The 17,609-nt window shown below is 47.6% G+C and overlaps 2 protein-coding genes across 5 annotated transcripts in view; one reads left to right on the top strand and one right to left on the bottom strand.

Annotated features, from left to right (window-relative positions):
- The window catches only part of mylk4b (myosin light chain kinase family, member 4b), a 23,411-nt gene extending 14,384 nt beyond the window's left edge, over positions 1-9,027 (bottom strand). Inside the window, exons 1-2 of one of the 2 annotated variants that reach the window (XM_084693110.1) lie at positions 8,905-9,027; positions 4,477-4,732 (exon numbers count right to left, since the gene is read on the bottom strand). In XM_084693110.1, coding sequence (XP_084549236.1) covers positions 4,477-4,732; positions 8,905-8,969 — 321 coding nt within the window. In that variant the 5' untranslated portion in view covers positions 8,970-9,027. Of the gene's footprint in view, positions 1-895; positions 1,229-4,476; positions 4,733-8,904 lie in introns of those variants that run through there. The other variant, XM_084693111.1, reaches the window with a different exon arrangement.
- A 3,448-nt stretch (positions 9,028-12,475) lies between these two features.
- Positions 12,476-16,851, top strand: serpinb1 (serpin peptidase inhibitor, clade B (ovalbumin), member 1). Of its 3 annotated transcripts, none has more exons than XM_084693116.1 (7): positions 12,476-12,722; positions 13,592-13,774; positions 14,201-14,338; positions 15,074-15,191; positions 15,577-15,719; positions 15,911-16,121; positions 16,374-16,668. In XM_084693116.1, exons 1-7 carry the CDS (start codon positions 12,570-12,572, stop codon positions 16,535-16,537), a joined length of 1,110 nt encoding a protein of 369 aa, XP_084549242.1. In that variant the 5' UTR covers positions 12,476-12,569; the 3' UTR covers positions 16,538-16,668. The 3 variants fall into 3 exon arrangements, with proteins under 3 accessions (XP_084549242.1, XP_084549240.1, XP_084549241.1); XM_084693114.1 differs by having other exon boundaries at positions 12,501-12,722; positions 15,911-16,078; positions 16,374-16,851; XM_084693115.1 differs by lacking the exon at positions 12,476-12,722 and having other exon boundaries at positions 13,593-13,774; positions 15,911-16,078; positions 16,374-16,851.
- The last annotated feature ends 758 nt before the right edge of the window (positions 16,852-17,609 follow it).

The raw sequence follows: 17,609 nt of genomic DNA, 5'->3' as shown, positions 1-17,609 counted from the left end.
AGTGTATTACGTTGACTTTATGACAGGGTTTAAATAAGGTTTTGAAAAGTGCCCCATGGTTTCCTATTTGAAACAATTGAGTGTGTGCATAAAAAGCACAGCCTGTCATGACAGGATATGAAATAGTGATTTAAGAGAGCCGGGATGGAATAAAGTTGTCCTATCATGTGATGACTCTGTGTGAATTTATGTGTGTGAGTTAGAGAGATACATATTCCACAGCCCTGTTCCAAATGGCTGAGCCAAAGTCATGTGATCTCACACTTATCACATGATACAGTACATGACATCATACAGTAACCTCTACAAACTGATTTGATTGAGTCATTGGGAAATTGATTAGGAACCGTTTTGTGCCAATGTAGTTTCTGTCACATGGTGTCATTCTTATGTCATATCTGATATAAAAACAACACAGATGTCTTAATGAGAGGTGTGTGGAACCAAAACGAATTACAGATCACATGTGCTCACATCAGATGTCTTCTTCCAGGGTCTGAGAGGTGATCGATCACCAAAACCAGCTGAGTTCTGATATTCACACTGCACACAGACTCTATGCTGCCTAGCCTAGCACAACCTACGCACACACACACACACACACACACACACACACACACACACACACACACACTCACTACTAAGAAGTTTTTAGCAACTGGCTTTTTATGGAATTCCATGCAGGTTAATTGCAGGGCCATACATTGCGTCATTTTGATAATATAATTGTAGCACCAGTGTAATATCCTGTCCTCCGGTGAAAAAATGACAAGCACACCTGCACAGGTGAATCCTCAAAGCTCTGCATGCAGACAGACACACACAAATTCTCTGACACACACACACACTCTCTGACACACACACACACTCTCTGACACACACACACACTCTCTACCTGGATGTCTGAGGACGCTGTGTCCCTTCTCTTGTAGGAGAAAATATTCCAGATCCTTCTCCAGAGGAAGGAGGCCACCAAACACACGCTCCCCACGATCCATATATCCTTATCCTTCAGGAGGTTTTCCATGTTGTCGGGGGGGCGACTGTCTTCACAGCCTCAAGCCGCCTGCGCTGTTATTTCAGTCTTTCTGTCGCCCGCGGCGAAGGCGTCTGTTGGCCGTGCGACACGTTGTTGACATTGGAGAGCTGGCGAGCAGCGATTACGAAACGGCTGGGCCCCTCTGAGCGAGGCAGTCGCTCTCTCTCCCCTCGCGCCCGGGCCAGGACCAGTCTGGCCTGTCACGCTGTTACCCCCCTTCCCCCTACCTGACCCCCCCCCACCCCACCTCCCCCAGCCACCCCCACTCCCCCACCCTGCCCCCAGCCAAGGGACCTAAAAGGAAAGAACATGCCATCTCTGAGATGAGATTGGGACAGGTGTCGGGTTCATGGTGTTGTAGCTGGACACACGTATAGAAGGCGCTGGCATGGGCAGAGATCGTGGTATCCTTTAACTTTGGACACAGCACTTCACACACGCACACACAGGGGCACTAAGTACACCCGGGGGGGGGGGGGGGTGTTTTCTCCGTCCGTGTCACACACACACACACAATTATAAGACACTCGGAGAACAAACACCAAATACACACACACACACACACCTGCGCTTGTGGGGTCCTAAGTATACCACAGGGTGGGTCTGAGGTCAGGGGTCAGAGGTCAGGGAGCAGGTGCAGCTGCTCGAGCAGGGCCCAGCTAGGACGGCGTCCTCTCCCTCCTCTCAGCTTCACTGACTACTAAACACACACAGGAAGTGACACGACACACAGGAAGTGACACGACAGGCCGCTGGAAGACAGGCGGGTGCACCTCTGAGTGGGACTCAACGTGAGAACACTCATGGTCACCCTGAGCAGGACGCACGGCTGGTGGCCTGGTTCTAGGCCGTGAGACAGCAGCTGGTGGCCTGGTTCTAGGCCGTGTGACAGTGGCTGGTGGCCTGGTTTAGGCCGTGTGACAGTGGCTGGTGGCCTGGTTCTAGGCCGTGACACAGCGGCTGGTGGCCTGGTTCTAGGCCGTGAGACAGCAGCTGGTGGCCTGGTTCTAGGCCGTGTGACAGTGGCTGGTGGCCTGGTTTAGGCCGTGTGACAGTGGCTGGTGGCCTGGTTCTAGGCCGTGAGACAGCGGCTGGTGGCCTGGTTCTAGGCCGTGAGACAGCGGTGGCGGCCTGGTTCTAGGCCGTGAGACAGCAGCTGGTGGCCTGGTTCTAGGCCGTGAGACAGTGGCTGGTGGCCTGGTTCTAGGCCGTGAGACAGCGGTGGCGGCCTGGTTCTAGGCCGTGAGACAGCAGCTGGTGGCCTGGTTCTAGGCCGTGTGACAGTGGCTGGTGGCCTGGTTTAGGCCGTGTGACAGTGGCTGGTGGCCTGGTTCTAGGCCGTGAGACAGCGGCTGGTGGCCTGGTTCTAGGCCGTGAGACAGCGGTGGCGGCCTGGTTCTAGGCCGTGAGACAGTGGCTGGTGGCCTGGTTCTAGGCCGTGAGACAGCGGTGGCGGCCTGGTTCTAGGCCGTGAGACAGCAGCTGGTGGCCTGGTTCTAGGCCGTGTGACAGTGGCTGGTGGCCTGGTTTAGGCCGTGTGACAGTGGCTGGTGGCCTGGTTCTAGGCCGTGAGACAGCGGCTGGTGGCCTGGTTCTAGGCTGTGTGACAGCGGCTGGCGGCCTGGTTCTGGGCTGTGTGACAGCGGCTGGCGGCCTGGTTCTGGGCTGTGTGACAGCGGCTGGTGGCCTGGTTCTGGGCTGTGTGACAGCGGCTGGTGGCCTGGTTCTGGGCTGTGTGACAGCGGCTGGTGGCCTGGTTCTGGGCTGTGTGACAGCGGCTGGCGGCCTGGTTCTGGGCTGTGTGACAGCTCCCAGCTGTCCGACCGCTGTTCTTAGATGAACTAGATCCCTGCGGCCCCGCTCAGCTCCATGTCTAACAGGCGGCAGCAGGTGGGAGGGCAAGGGTCAGAGAGTAGGACACCTCGCAGGAACGACGCACACACACATTTCACACCTCACACCCCCCACCCCCCTTCCTGCATGAGTGGGAACAGGGACCGCTGAGAGTGGAGTAGGAAGACACGGCTCAGTGCGGAACGTGTTGAAGGAGAAACCAGGAAGAACTCGCCATAGAGACGGAAGAGAAATTTGAGAGAAAAAAACGCATACTGCTGATATGGAATGGGAGAGAGGAAAGGAGAAAGAGAGCCAGAGAGGGATAGAGAGAGAGAGAGAGAGAGAGAGAGAGAGAGAGACAGAGAGACAGAGAGACAGAGAGAGAGAGAGAGAGAGAGAGAGAGAGAGAGAGAGAGAGAGAGAGAGAGAGAGAGAGAGAGAGAGAGAGAGAGAGAGAGAGAGAGAGAGAGAGAGAGAGAGAGAGAGAGAGAGAGAGAGAGAGAGAGAGAGAGAGAGAGAGAGAGAGAGAGAGAGAGAGAGAGAGAGAGAGAGAGAGAGAGAGAGAGAGAGACAGAGAGAGAGAGAGAGAGAGAGAGAGAGAGAGAGAGAGAGAGAGAGAGAGAGAGAGAGAGAGAGAGAGAGAGAGAGAGAGAGAGAGAGAGAGAGAGAGAGAGAGAGAGAGAGAGAGAGAGAGAGAGAGAGAGAGAGAGAGAGAGAGAGAGAGAGACAGAGAGAGAGAGAGAGAGAGAGACAGAGAGACAGAGAGAGAGAGAGAGAGAGAGAGAGAGAGAGAGAGAGAGAGAGAGAGACAGAGAGAGAGAGAGAGAGAGAGAGAGAGAGAGAGAGAGAGAGAGAGAGAGGGGGGGGGGAGTTGTGCAGCCTGATTGAAATAGACTTGGCTCTTAAGTTACACTTGCTGCCCCCCCCCCCCCCCCCCTCCCGTGTTTCAGTTCCAGAGCTGAAAGCGAAAGCAGTTTCTGATTCGCGGCTCCGCCAGCATATGAGCCTGGAGCACGTGTTGTTAAGCTCAAACTAAGTCTTCAAACAGTCAGTCACCTGGCCTGGAGCGCACAGCCTGGTCAACATGGGACTGAACACCTTCCTGATCGCTACACAAACACATCTTAACACCGCACACTTGTGACGACCGCCTCTTAGCAACAACCACAACCTTCACAGCTAGGCAAGTTCTTCATAAATTTATCAAAGGGCTGAGATAACAAAACAACTCACAAATAAATAGTTTTGCAGGCGTGTTGTCTATTGTTTTGGTGTGAACGGTGGCTTGAAGGACACAGAAGTCTGGAGTAGGCTGGTGTAACTACAGGCATTCACGTCACTAATAGAGACGCGCATCTCCCTCTAGGGGGCAAATGGCGAATAGCAAGCTGCCACATAAATGAATGAATGTGTATTTAACATAAAATAAACGCTCACTGGTCATTTTCCAATTATATAATATAAAACATATAAATATTCCCCATCTCTGCTGCTAATATTTGTATTACTGTTGTCTGATACTTTTGGTGTACACATGATAAACAACTCACTTCACTTCAGATGTGTTTGTCCGTTAGGTGTGTGTGTCAGGTGAGCATTACCTCAGAACAGTCTCCCTTCAGCTCCACGTGTTTGAGCTCCCAGAAGCTGCGCATGGTCTCCACCTTCTCCAGGTGGCGGTAGAACGCTAGGCGACCCAGCCGGAGGCTGTTGCTGCGGTTACGGATCACTGTCAGCCCCTCCATCTTGTCCCCGCCGGGCGAAGTGGGGCGAAGCGGCTGGGGATCGGACGCCTGTTGTTTCCGGGCGGGGGTCAAGTCGCTGCGACCTTCCACACACGGTGGTTTTTTGTCTGATCTAAACCAAACACGCAGAACAGAAGACAGGAGTGGGTTTAGACGTTTTCCGACAAGAACGACAACAAACCCAGCATCAACAAATCGCGGAATCTTTCAGTCGCTCAATCTGAACGATCTCTATCCCAGGGTTTTGTTGTCAAGGATAATAGGCTAGGCTACTGTGTAGCGAGCCGATTGTTACTATGAAGCAAAACCTGATGTAGGCTAATCAAACGATCGGCTCGCTGATCCGGCTGACTACACTAAAGACTTCCATCATTTGATACGACGCATTTATTTAACAATGATTTAACTTGTGGAAAAAATGGTTTAAATGCTTCCGCTGAAAAAAGTACTTTGCTAGCGTCCATAGCAACGGTCAGTTATTAGTAATAGCGACCATCTGCTTGTATGATGTCGAATGCTGTAATTGACCAATCAAAAAGAAGTATTCAACAAAGCCGTATAATAAATACGGGTATGGCATGACCGTGTCTTGCTCACCTCTCAGTTATGGCTCAGGCAGTGTGGAGTGATGCTAAACCGAAAGAATCTCCAGCCAGGCCCGCTGGCGACAGCTGGCTTAATTAGGCCTGTACCTGGAGTGGCTCCATCATCAGAACCAAGCTGGCTCATGGGGGATATTCATGTTCATATTTATAGTTGTCTGCCAGGTCAGAGAGTTGGGGTTTTAGACCCAGCAGCTAGATCTTCTTGTTCCTGAGAGTAGCGTTGGATTTCATTCCAGAGTTTCCATCAGAACACCTGCCAGGAGAGCCGTCGCTGCGCCCACATTCTGCGTTCCCCATGTTGTGCGTTCCCCCCCGTTCTGCGTTCCCCCCCCCCCCCCGTTTTGTTCACTGTTTGCATGCAGGATCACGAAGCAACACGTTCGTTTGAGAATAAGAAGTAGCTACTAAAAGGAAGGTTGATGGAGTTAGAAAAAGATAAATAATTGTAGTACATTTGTGTCGGGGTTGTGGTGGGGTAAATCTCCTGATGCAGCTGCTGGACATGTTGTTGTGTTTTGCTGACTGAACCTTCTCCTCTGATGGATCCATCCACACGCTGCTAGGAAACAGCTGGTGACCTGGCCACCACTCTGTCATTTTCATCAAGTCATTTTGGGCTGCGTGAACTGGGCATGACCTCCGGGGGAACCTGGGGAACCCCTGGAGTGAAAGGGGGGGGGGGGTGAGGTGACCCTGGAGTGACAAGGGGCAGTGAGGTGACCCGCACACCCACTTTAACGATCTTATTTTAGGGAATCCCGTAAGAAGGGTCAGGGGTCGGGCAGAAGGAGGAGGGGTGTGTTTGTGTGTGTGTGTGTGTGAGGATCAGGTGTTTTCTGTGTGCTTGTTGAGGGCTGTTTGAGCGATGCCGTAGCTTGAGTTGATGTGTTTTTCCTAGATTGATTCGTAATCCTGCCAATCCGCCTGATTCATCAGTGCTGTGTCCTTCTCTCCTTTGTAATCCCACCTGAGGGACTGATGGGAGGAGCCTCATGAGTTTCAGATACTCTGAAGAGGGTCTAACTTGGACTGAAGCGTTTACACTCCTGGTCGTCTGCAAAGTTTTGCTCAGCCTGCCCGGTAGCATCCTAAAAGATATCCGTCCGAACGTTTTGTGTTTTAAGTGTCTTAAAACGCAACTTTGTTGTGGTGTTTGAAGTGTATCCCCCCTCCTCCCCTCCAGCATATCCACATGAGCTACCAGATCACAGATCAGAGCAGCTGTAGCCGTCAAAACACAGGGCACCGTGGAAGCCTTGCCCCGGCCCCGGCCCCGGCCCCGGCCCCAGCCCCGGCCCCTGCCCAGGCATCAGGTATCACTTCATCTATTTATACAGGGAGTCAACACAGGCCTGGAGATATGGAACACCATCCACTGTTCATTAACCGGATCATGCTAATTGGAGAGCATGACAGGATGTTAGGTTAGCCTTTTCAAACTTCTCCCTCAACGCTGTAGTGACACCCACATTTCTCGGCAACATTCATCTGACGGTTTCTGCTCAAGGTCTTGTGCTTGTGTGTGTGTGTGTGGGCTCCTGTGTAGTCGTGGGTGAATGTGTGTGTTTGTGAGTGCACAGTGTGTAGGGGGATTCCCTTGGCTCATCCTGTATGTACCGTGTGTTTTTAAGTGTTACAGTGGAGAGGACAGAGAACCCACCCCTCTGCAAGGCAGGTTTTCCAGACCTAGTTAAACTGTCAGTCAGAAACAATCCCCTCTGGGCTGGTTCTCCCCTCTCTGGACCATCCATCACCTCCCTCTCTCCACTTCTGCCCAGGCTCCGTAGCATGGCAACATCTCATGTTTAAGCCACCAAACATAACAGGGGGGCTGTTGGCCATGGAGGGGGCTGATGCCGTAAAGGGGCTTGAAAGCCTCGTCTTTGACTGGCAGCTTGCATGTTTGGTTGGTATAGACTGAACCAGGGTTAGGTCTGTAAAAATAAACCTCTGACTAATTGAGGGGTCGACAATGTCAACAAACCGGTGATCACCATCCCTGAAGGGGGGCTGATTGTTGTTTTATTTTCCACTAAAGAGACAACGCACTCGACTGAGAGGCTCCACTTAGTAGCAGATGCACTGCTGCATCATCAGTACAGGATGTTCCTCAGTTAAATGAAGGAATCAGCGTGTTTTTCCTCTACACTCATCATTTCTTCACCTTGGCCATCTTTAACACCCGTCCTCCCCCCGCCTGGTTGAGGAGAGCCAAGGCTTTGATCGTTGCTAAAGCTGTGTTCAGTTTCTCTGATCAGAGCATCGCCCGCCATCACTCTCCGGGCTTGGCTGATGCTGAAAGGCCTGTGTGAAGGCTTAGATTACTGCACCCAAAGTGTTGCAGAACCCAATGCCACATGTACGTTACACACAAGCGTGAACGCGTGCACACACATGCTTGGACACACACACACACACGCAGAAACAAACTTGCGATGCGTGTTGAGGAAAGCTCTGAATTGATTGACTGCATGAATCCATTGAAAGTGTAAAAATACATAGATTAGATCGCAAACCCACACCCACACACACTCACATCAAATGCAAAGAAATTCACTTGCACACACTTGTAACCCATCCTTGACACACGGGCGACAGACGGCACTGCTGAAGTGTGTAACTGTAGAACTACTTTTCCATTTGTCAAAGAACAAAGCAGGACCCTTAATATAGTACACAGCAGATGTGTCGCACTGAAAAGAACCCCAAATTAAACTGTAAACACGAAGGTCACTTCGTCAGTTCAACTGTTGTTCAACTGTTGTTTTGTAACTTGCTTAACTACATGCTGTTATGGTCCTTTTCTTTAGCACTTATTTTTTGGTTGTTCACAATGTGTGTTTCTTGTTTTGGCTACCCGCAATGCTTTGGGGCTATCTTGTTGTTGTTATTATCAGTGACCTTTGCACTTTGTAAAGCTCTCTGTTGAAAGTCGCTTTGGATAAAAGTGTCTGCTAAATGAATACATGTAAATGTAATATGTAGCTCATTCGTTGTTGTAGGAAATAACAACAAATGTTATTTGTGGTAAATAAACTCAGCATGTCTCTACAGTACATCAATGGCATTTATTTTAAGTAAATTAAGGCAAATTAAGACTTTGAACTTAAATAACTCATTAAACTTAGAACTTTTGTTCTTGAGATGGACTGTAGCACAAAAGACAAATAATAATATAAAAGTTGTGTTCAGCTATACATTTAACCAAATTGGTTATGCTGTCTTAAACTTAATCACCCTAACATTAATTAGAGTGAAGAGAGTATCATGTTGACTGGCACTATGCTAGGGACGCAACTAAGTCTATAGGGAAAGAGGTGCTGGAATCCTGACCCTTATAAGATATGATTGCAATGTAAAACTAAGAATAACATAACTATTAAGGCAGCTATATATAATACTGTACAGCACTGAATAACTGGAAGATCAAAAGTAGATAACCTAATAAGTTAATTCCGTATGTATATAGATGTAGCAGGTGAGAGAGTATCTAGGACATGTCTCACTTTTTGACAATTTTACAACTTATAATATTATTTTTCTATTCCCCACTTTCTACTGCATGGCGAAAAAGCAATGAACACAATTCAAAACGTTTGTAAAAAAAAATGTAAATGTCAAAGATTCTTAAAAAAAAAAAAAAAATTAAGCACTGCATCCTAAATAACATATAACTCACCCTGTATGTTTCGGTATATTGGCAATAACTAAAATCTTCTTCTCCTTTCCTCCCATGTCTCTCATGGAAGCAAGTCGTCCTCTCCTTCTTCCTCGAGTCTTTTCTGGTCGTCGACGTTTCTGCGGCTCAGGTGCGACTGTCCGGCCTCAGAGGAAGTCAGCTTGCAGGTTAGTGGCACACACAGCTCTCTGGTGTGGGCTGGTCTCAGCGGAGGGAGTGCTGCTGAGAGCAGGGCTTCACTGGAGGAGGGAGAGAGAGAGAGGTAAGGCTAAAAGCTGGAGGGGGCTGGAGGGGGGGGGGGGGCTGGAGGGGGAGGGAGGGGTTGTGGTCTATGCTCTGATCCCAAGAGTCTGGCCCAAGGACACCGATGGGAGTGGGGCGGAGATCTGGGGAATGTGGAGATCAGCGTGTGTCTCAGCGGGGAGGCAGGACCAGCGTTGTGGGGTTCCATGATGGGACGACGGACGGAGTTTTGACAGCGTGCGCTGAACTGTGGGCTAGATCACAGGGACGCGGTGTTTGGGAGTTTAACGAGTGGAGGGCGGGAGTGTTCACTACACCCAGACTGGGAACGAGGTGTGATGCTTGCTGGGAGGGGATGGAGGAAGGACCTTTGCACCTGGACTCAGTAAATATAGGACTTTAATGGAGCAGCAGAATGACCTTGCAGCCTACGGGTCACTCTCCTCAAACACCTTCCCACCTTTAACTCCATCAGTTCCTCTATTTTCCTCTCAAGTTCCTATTGGCACACCTGTCTCTCTTTGTCGAATGTCTGTTAAGCGCATTCTTTTGATCTAAACACCTGCCACCCCTCACTCCATCTCAAGTTCTCTATATCTCTCTGTCTCTCTCTATCTGGCCTCTGTTGACGTAGGATTGAGCTGTGCCTTTCAGCTGCCACTGTGTTCTGTGTGGCACTGGGGCAAATGAAATGCTTGCTTTCTTCTCAGACTAAATTTAGCTCCAACTCTAATCAGTACTTGTTTGAGCCATAGTCACAACATACAGGGTTAGTCTAAGCAGTGTTTTGCTATTGTCAGAGAGGGTTAAAGGCAGGGTAGGTAATGTTTTTGTTATATTTGCTGAAATAAACAAAATCCTTCAAATCCTGATAGCAATCAAAAAATTCAAATTTTCTGACAGTATAATAAAATAAACTGTTACAAACATGACCAATAAATTACTTTTGAACCAAATGCAATGAATTGCTTGGACGGGGCTACTTGCTTGCCTGCCTAACCTAGCTGGTCCAAAAACATTGTGTCCTATTATTAGGGGAATGACCTCTTCCGTAGAAGATTACAAGCTTGTGAACAAGGTTGCAATAAAAAATAAAAGAATTTATTGTCTTTTTTTAATCACAGTAGAAGAGGTAGGTGGTAAAACTATTTTAAGTCTAATGTTTACATTTATGACATGGGCTTCCTTTCTTTAGAGTTTTTACAGATCTTTTTTTTGGGGGACTGGAATGTGTCTAAGGAGTAGTGAGTGTGGGGCGAGGGATGTGGAGGCCAGGCTGCAATGGCCTAGTAACTAACAGTTCAGTCAATGTTTATAGCTCTTTCCTGCATCACGTTCTGTGTGCATTCTCAGCCTGGAGCACTATGTGGATTGTCTACATGGTTCAGGTGTTCACTGCACAAGCTCCACACCAAAGTAGGTTACACACTCCATCCAAAGGGATGACAGGTGACAGACTACACTTGAAACAGTATGCTGGTTAATCTAGAAACTCAACCAGGAGAGGGGCAGATTCCTGCTTTATCCCTCAGAAGGTCACAGCTGCGTGGGTTCCCTGGTCCTGTTGTGCCAGCTGATCGTCATGGTGATAGCATGGTGATCGTCATGGTGATAGCATGGTGATTGTCATGGTCACAGATATGAACTATCAACAGCTGTTTTCACAAACAAAATGGAGACTTTAAAGTATCATTTAGATACTAAATCCACATAGGTGATACTGTAGGAGATTTTCTGCATGGCTGGTAGTAAAAAAATAAAATAATAATAATAAAAAAACTAAAAAAAAAACTAGTTTGGAGTAATAATTGGCAACACTAAGTCTTTCATGGATTCCGAAATTAAAGCGTCGATCTAAGGCTCGCCCCACTCCCAAAATATACGCGGTTTGACGGCTCTGCTTCGACATGAGCAATTCCAGCAACCGTATCAAACACGCAACACCTGATAGAGTTTCACCTAAGCACGACATTGACTTCTGCAGACCATTAAGGGAAGATTAGTGTTCCAACATTCATAGCAAGGTAGTATCTGGTGACGTACCGTGAACTACTCACCTGAACCTTGTCACACACACACAATCTTTATTTATTCCTATTTTGCCTAGCAACTAAAGAGACAGACAGAGCGCCAGGTGATGTTTTGGACAAGTAAGCTGTAGTTGCAGTAGAGCTTGTGTGCTCTGGGTTTACGATTCTACCATGGAACAACCGGATTATCAAGTATTTGTTCCCTCTCTCGTGGTGACCTCATAACCCTTCTTGATTTTTCCACAACCTAACTGAAGCTACTGTTCCCTGTGTCTCGTGTGCCAGGTTATGGTGTCAAGGACATCCCCCTCGCCTGGCTTTAGGATACAGACCTGTACTTGTTTAGTTAGAGGGAGAAACAAAGTCCCTCTACAGTGTAGAGTCTACACCCTACACTACAACACTGGCTCTGATGAGGGTGCGTGTGCGCATGTCAGTTTGAAATGAGGGCAACACAAACTCCGGCACAGCAGTTACAGGACATCTATAAGCAAGAAAAACAATCCGAAAGCTCCAACACTGGTACTCATGTTAAGCTGACCTTCTGACACGCTTTGATCTCGGGGTCATAAATAAAGAAAGGATCACGTTGATGGCGAGGGTTCAAACAGGGACAAGCATGGTCCAGACTGTTCCACGGTCTTCCTGCCCTGAACCGCACAGCCTTATTCCTCTGACCGCAAAGTTTTATTTGTCAGCCGGCTTAAACGATGGATTTCCAAACCAAACATGACAGGACGTTCCTTCCTTATGACATCCTGACCCTTCTCTCTACTCTCTGCCGGGTCGGTCTAGGAACGAATAGACATTGAGAGCGCTTGTTTATGAGCGGGGTTTCTGTTAAAAGTCAGCAGCGATTAAAATTGGAACTCTGAACTACCTACATGCCTGGGTGAGTCAACAGACGTCTAAGAGAGAAGTGATACGGGAAAGAAGACACTATGTAACCAAATCACTTAACTGCTTAACGCAGTAGGTCTATGTGCATACATAGGCTACTCATGGTGTCACTATGGATCTCAGGCTATTGTGAAAAGGTCGTACGCAATAAAACAAACCTTTCAGCACTAACACACACCCAGTTATCTGTGTGTGGGTGGTTAGCCGAAATACACCTTTGACCCGCCCACCTCCTTTGCCGCACCTTTTGTTTCTACGACTCGCAAATTCTAGTCTGTAGGCTGATGAAAAATACACCTGCTGCCTATAGTCGCCAAGCGGAGCAAAGTACAGGCATACGTGCGGTGCTTGCACAAGGTTTGGCTATCTGTGTCTTATTCATCAACATGACATTTTTTCATGATGAAGCTGTCTGGTCAGTCCCACCTTCTGTTATTGCTCAGGGTGGAGTAGGCTACTGGGGAAGTACGGCATACACTGTTAAATCCTGGAATGATTTGGCGTGTAGCAATTATTTCAACACTGTATATCTGTAGCGCAGTTCTGTCGAGAAGAGTGTTGCTTTTTGGCTGTCTGTATCTCTGTTCGGTTTCAGTTTGTTCGTTCCACGTGCGTACGGATCATTCATTTCCGAAAGCAAAACTAGTAAGTAGCCCAACATTTAAACGACGCACAAGGCTGATTGATACAGTACATTTACTTGCAGAAAAAGTTGTTTTCAAACGAAGAAGATTTTTCTTACATTTGATCTAAAATCTCATATTATTTTCCGGGTTGATGGGGAAGCGAATTCTCTCGATCGAATCTTTTCATTATGGCCTGGGTAGTATACTTGTGTAGGCTGGGCTACATCCGGAAAAAGCCTTGATCGTCTTATCCAGAAAGTTATTCATGCTTAAAATCGAAAAAACTTAGTCAACATTTGGGAGGCAGGGGGAAATCGTGAATAGATATTTACATATGGACGTTTACAAGTCGGTTGTGTAAACTGTAGGCTTAAAAAATGTTCTATAACGTATTATTAAATACAAATCAAATGTATTTGTCGGCTGTAGCCCTTTTCACAAGCTATGTCCTGGAGGGGTTCACATATGGCCATAGAAAGGGTATTATTAAGCATCGTCAACAGGGTATTAGACAGTTCAACTGCTGTAGTTTAAACAGTGGCGATTTTAGACCTTTTTAGGGATATTCAAGCACCCCTACATCTAATCTCAGCACATCTAAAAAAAAAATATATATATGATTGTTTATTATCATTTGATGATGGTAGTTCATGAAGAAAGGGACATCCTTAGTTTTTTCATTCATTCAATATTTTGCAGAATAATTCATAAATGTATTAATTGTTATCCAGTGAAATTAGGGTTTTTATATAACCAAGTGGGTTTAGCACTTTTGCAAGGCACTGTATTCACGTCACATTATCATTGGGGGCTGAGCACCCCTAAAGGTCTGATCCTAGAATCGCCCTTGAGTTGAACCCTGCTCACATCCGCCTTCCTACATCCCAGGATACACAGTCAGCTGCCATGGCTCTCAGCAACTCCAACACAGCGTTTGCGTTGGAGCTGTTCCGCACCCTGAGCGCCTCCAGCCCCGCAGGGAACGTGTTTGTGTCCCCGCTGAGCATCAGCTCAGCCTTGGCTATGGTCTACCTGGGAGCGAAGGGCGACACTGCAGCACAGATGGAAAAGGTACCCCACCCGCTCTTCCACACACACACACACACAGACCATAGAGATTGCAACTTTTGAAGATATTTGAATTTTATTACCTGTACTTTAGACTCCAAGACCGCTCTGGAGGAACATGATAACTGCCTTTACTATCCGTTACTATGGAGAGGGTCATAAACACATCGGTTACACACAGTTGGCAGTAGAATTGACTGCATGACTACAGTATATACAAAGAGTATAAAAGCAAGTTCTTTGGTATATATGTGTCTCCTTCTTTGACAACAACATCAGAGCCTGTCACAAAGTCATGTCACAAAGCATCCTGCTGCCAAAAACATGACATCATATCTGCGTACAAATGCAAGGACGTGTTCGTCGCTATGCCAAGTTTACATTCCTGACATACCTGTGTGGAGTTCACCTCTCTAACCCCTTCCCCAGGTTCTAGCCTTCGGCTCAACAAAAGACGTCCACGCAGAGTTCCAGACGCTCAACGCAGAGATCAACTCTCCGTCTGCCTCCTACGTCCTGAAGCTGGCCAACCGCGTCTACGGAGAACAGACGAGCAACTTCCTCCCGGTCAGTTCCTGTGCATGTCACCCTCCAACCCTCCAGTGAGTGTACATACAGTGCGTACCTCATACAACGGAACTAGGAGATTGTATACCAGGAGTGGTCGAATCCTGGTCCTCAGGGCCCAATGTTCTAGATGTTTCTCTGTTCCATTTACATTTAGCAGACGCACTTATCCAGAGCGACTTACAGTAAGTACAGGGACATTCCCCCCGAGGCAAGTAGGGTGAAGTGGCTTGCCCAAGGACACATATCCATTTGGCATTGCCGGGAATCGAACCAGAGACCTTCTGATTACTAGCCCGATACCCTAACCGCTCAGCCATCTGACTCCCTCTTCCAACACACCAGATTCAAATGAATGGGATGTCAACAAGCTCTGTGGAAGCCTTCTAACGAGCTGTTCGCGTGAATCAGGTGTGTTGGAGCAGGGAAACATCTAGAACATGCAGGACAGCGTTGGAGCAGGGAAACATCTAGAACATGCAGGACAGCGTTGGAGCAGGGAAACATCTAGAACATGCAGGACAGCGTTGGAGCAGGGAAACATCTAGAACATGCAGGACAGCGTTAGAGCAGGGAAACATCTAGAACATGCAGGACAGCGTTGGAGCAGGGAAACATCTAGAACATGCAGGACAGCGTTGGAGCAGGGAAACATCTAGAACATGCAGGACAGCGGGCCCTGAGGACCAGGGTTGAACGTCCTTGTTGTATACTAAGACTGTGTTTGTGCTGAAGGAATTTGTGGAGGCCACTCAGAAATTCTACCACGCTGACATGAAGGCGGTGGATTTCATGGGGTCTGCAGAGGAGTCCAGGGCCCAGATCAACAGCTGGGTGGAACAACAGACTGAAAGTGAGATGGTGCAGCCTAAATCAGAGGTCTTCAACCCTGGTCCTCAGGGACCCCCTGCCCTGCATGTTTTAGATGTTTTCCTGCTCCAACACACCTGATTCAAATGAATGGTCATTCTGCAGAGCTGGATAACAACCCAGTCATTTGAGTCAGGTGTGTTGGAGCAGGGAAACATCTAAAACGTGCAGGACAGGGGGTCCCTGAGGACAGGGTTGAAGACCTCTGGCCTAGATGAATATGAAGCAATATCTGTGGCTGGTCACCTCATGGTCCAGACTGAAGTTCCACGAGGTTTCTGGTTGTTCGTCTCTGTGTGTCTCCTAATCGCATATTTTCTTGTAACATAGACTTGCCTGATTGATTGATTGTGATATTCTCTTCATAGATAAAATCAAAGACCTGCTCAAGCCGGGAATGGTAACTTCCATGACAAGGCTGGCTCTGGTGAACGCCATTTACTTCAAAGGGAACTGGCTAAACCGATTTGCCGAAAGCGAGACCAAAGAGATGGACTTTAAACTGAACCAGGTCAGAAAGACAATGCAATTAAATCGACTAGGTAATACTGAATGTAGTAACAGTAACAAGTATACAGAAATGTTGTGGAAAAAGTGTAAAGGTGTACTTCCTCCAATATGTGTTTGTGTACGTGTGTGTACGTGTGTCTGTGTGTGTGTGTGTGTGAATGTGTGTTTGTGTACGTGTGTGTGTACCTTCAGAATGAGAGCACACCGGTTCAGATGATGTACCTGATGAAGAAGCTCCCCTTCAACTACATCTCAGACTACAACCTCCAGATTCTGGAACTCCCTTACGTGGATGAGGAGCTGAGCATGTTTGTCCTGCTGCCGGAACAATCCACAGATGGCTCTGACCCACTACTCAAAGTAAACAACAAAAGGTTACCTGTAGATAATCTTAGCCCTAAAGGTCAGTGGTTCTCGACCCTGGCCCTCGGGGTCCACTGTCCTGCATGTTAGGCGGTCCCTGCTCCAACACACCTGATTCAAATGAGCGAGTCGTTACCAGGCACGATCACACTTCTGCTTTATTAGCCCATCACCATTCATTTCCATTACACTGGTTATAATTGAATAATAACAATTTAATTGAAAAATCTATTTGTGCTACGTCCATGTACTGCACAGTATTTTGATTGATTTGTACCTCTTTGTGCCCTAGCTGGAGAAAGAGCTCTCAGTGGAGAAGCTGTCCGAGTGGACGGACAGGAACAACATGGACACCGGCTCGGAGGTCATAGTTCACCTGCCCAAGTTCAAACTGGAAGAAGACGTCGTCCTGAACGACGTCCTGGCGAAGCTGGGGATGACCGACGTGTTCAGTGACAAGGCAGATCTGTCGGGGATGAACGGCCAGGGAGGGCTCTTCCTGTCCACCGTGGCCCACAAGGCCTTCGTGGAGGTGAACGAGGAGGGCACGGAGGCAGCTGCCGCCACGGCGGGCATGGTGTCCTTCTGCATGCTGAGGGAGGAGTACTTCACCGCGGACCACCCCTTCCTCTTCTTCATCAGGCACAACAAGAGCAAGTCTGTCCTCTTTCTGGGCAGGTTCTCTTCTCCGCAGTAGAACGTTCCGGCCGCGGAGAACAAACGAATTCACTTTGTCGAATAAAAGAGTGCGTCTGTTGCTCTCGATGGAACTTTGGTGTTCTGCAGTCTGTGTGTTGCATGTTGTTATTCTTACACAAAATCACTGTATAAACACATGTGTGACTATATATATATATATATATATATATATATATATATATATATATATATATATATATATATATATATATATATATATATATATATATATTCTCAAACATCCACTAGACTTATTGCCGTTTGGAAGGTTTTGTAATGGTTGGGTCCCTTCCCGGCTGTCAGAGTTGCTGTTAGCAACGTTTTATTACATTTAGTCATTTAGCAGACGCTTAAGAGCGACTTACAGTAGGCACAGGGACATTCTCCCCGAGGCAAGTAGGGTGAAGTGCCTTGCCCAAAGACACAACGTCATCGGCACGGCCAGGAATCGAACCAGTAACCTTCTGATTAATAGCCCAACTCCCTAACCGCTCAGCCATCTGACTGGCTGAGGAACCCCCAAACGCAGATGGAACCATGTAATTGTTCCATCTGCTCTCAATCTGAGAGCTCAGATTGTACATTTACTGATTAACTACTGCCCTCTTGTGGTTAAAATGTATTCCCACCCTGACAGTTCTCTGGCGATAAAACAACCTGTGTTTCTTTCGTGTATCTTCAAAAGGAAAACGAATGCGTTGAACACAGAACAAAATAGAAAGATAAGGAAATGTTTTGAATTCATTGAAACTCTCTACTGGTTGTTGACTTATACGTGTGTTTGGATGATGAACAGAGCAGCGATAAGACCTTAAGGTACACGCTGAGC

Source organism: Hypomesus nipponensis, chromosome 26 (assembly GCF_054491055.1).
Source record: "Hypomesus nipponensis isolate SF chromosome 26, ASM5449105v1, whole genome shotgun sequence".
Lineage (NCBI taxonomy): Eukaryota > Metazoa > Chordata > Actinopteri > Osmeriformes > Osmeridae > Hypomesus > Hypomesus nipponensis.
This window is presented reverse-complemented; position numbering and strand designations above follow the sequence as displayed.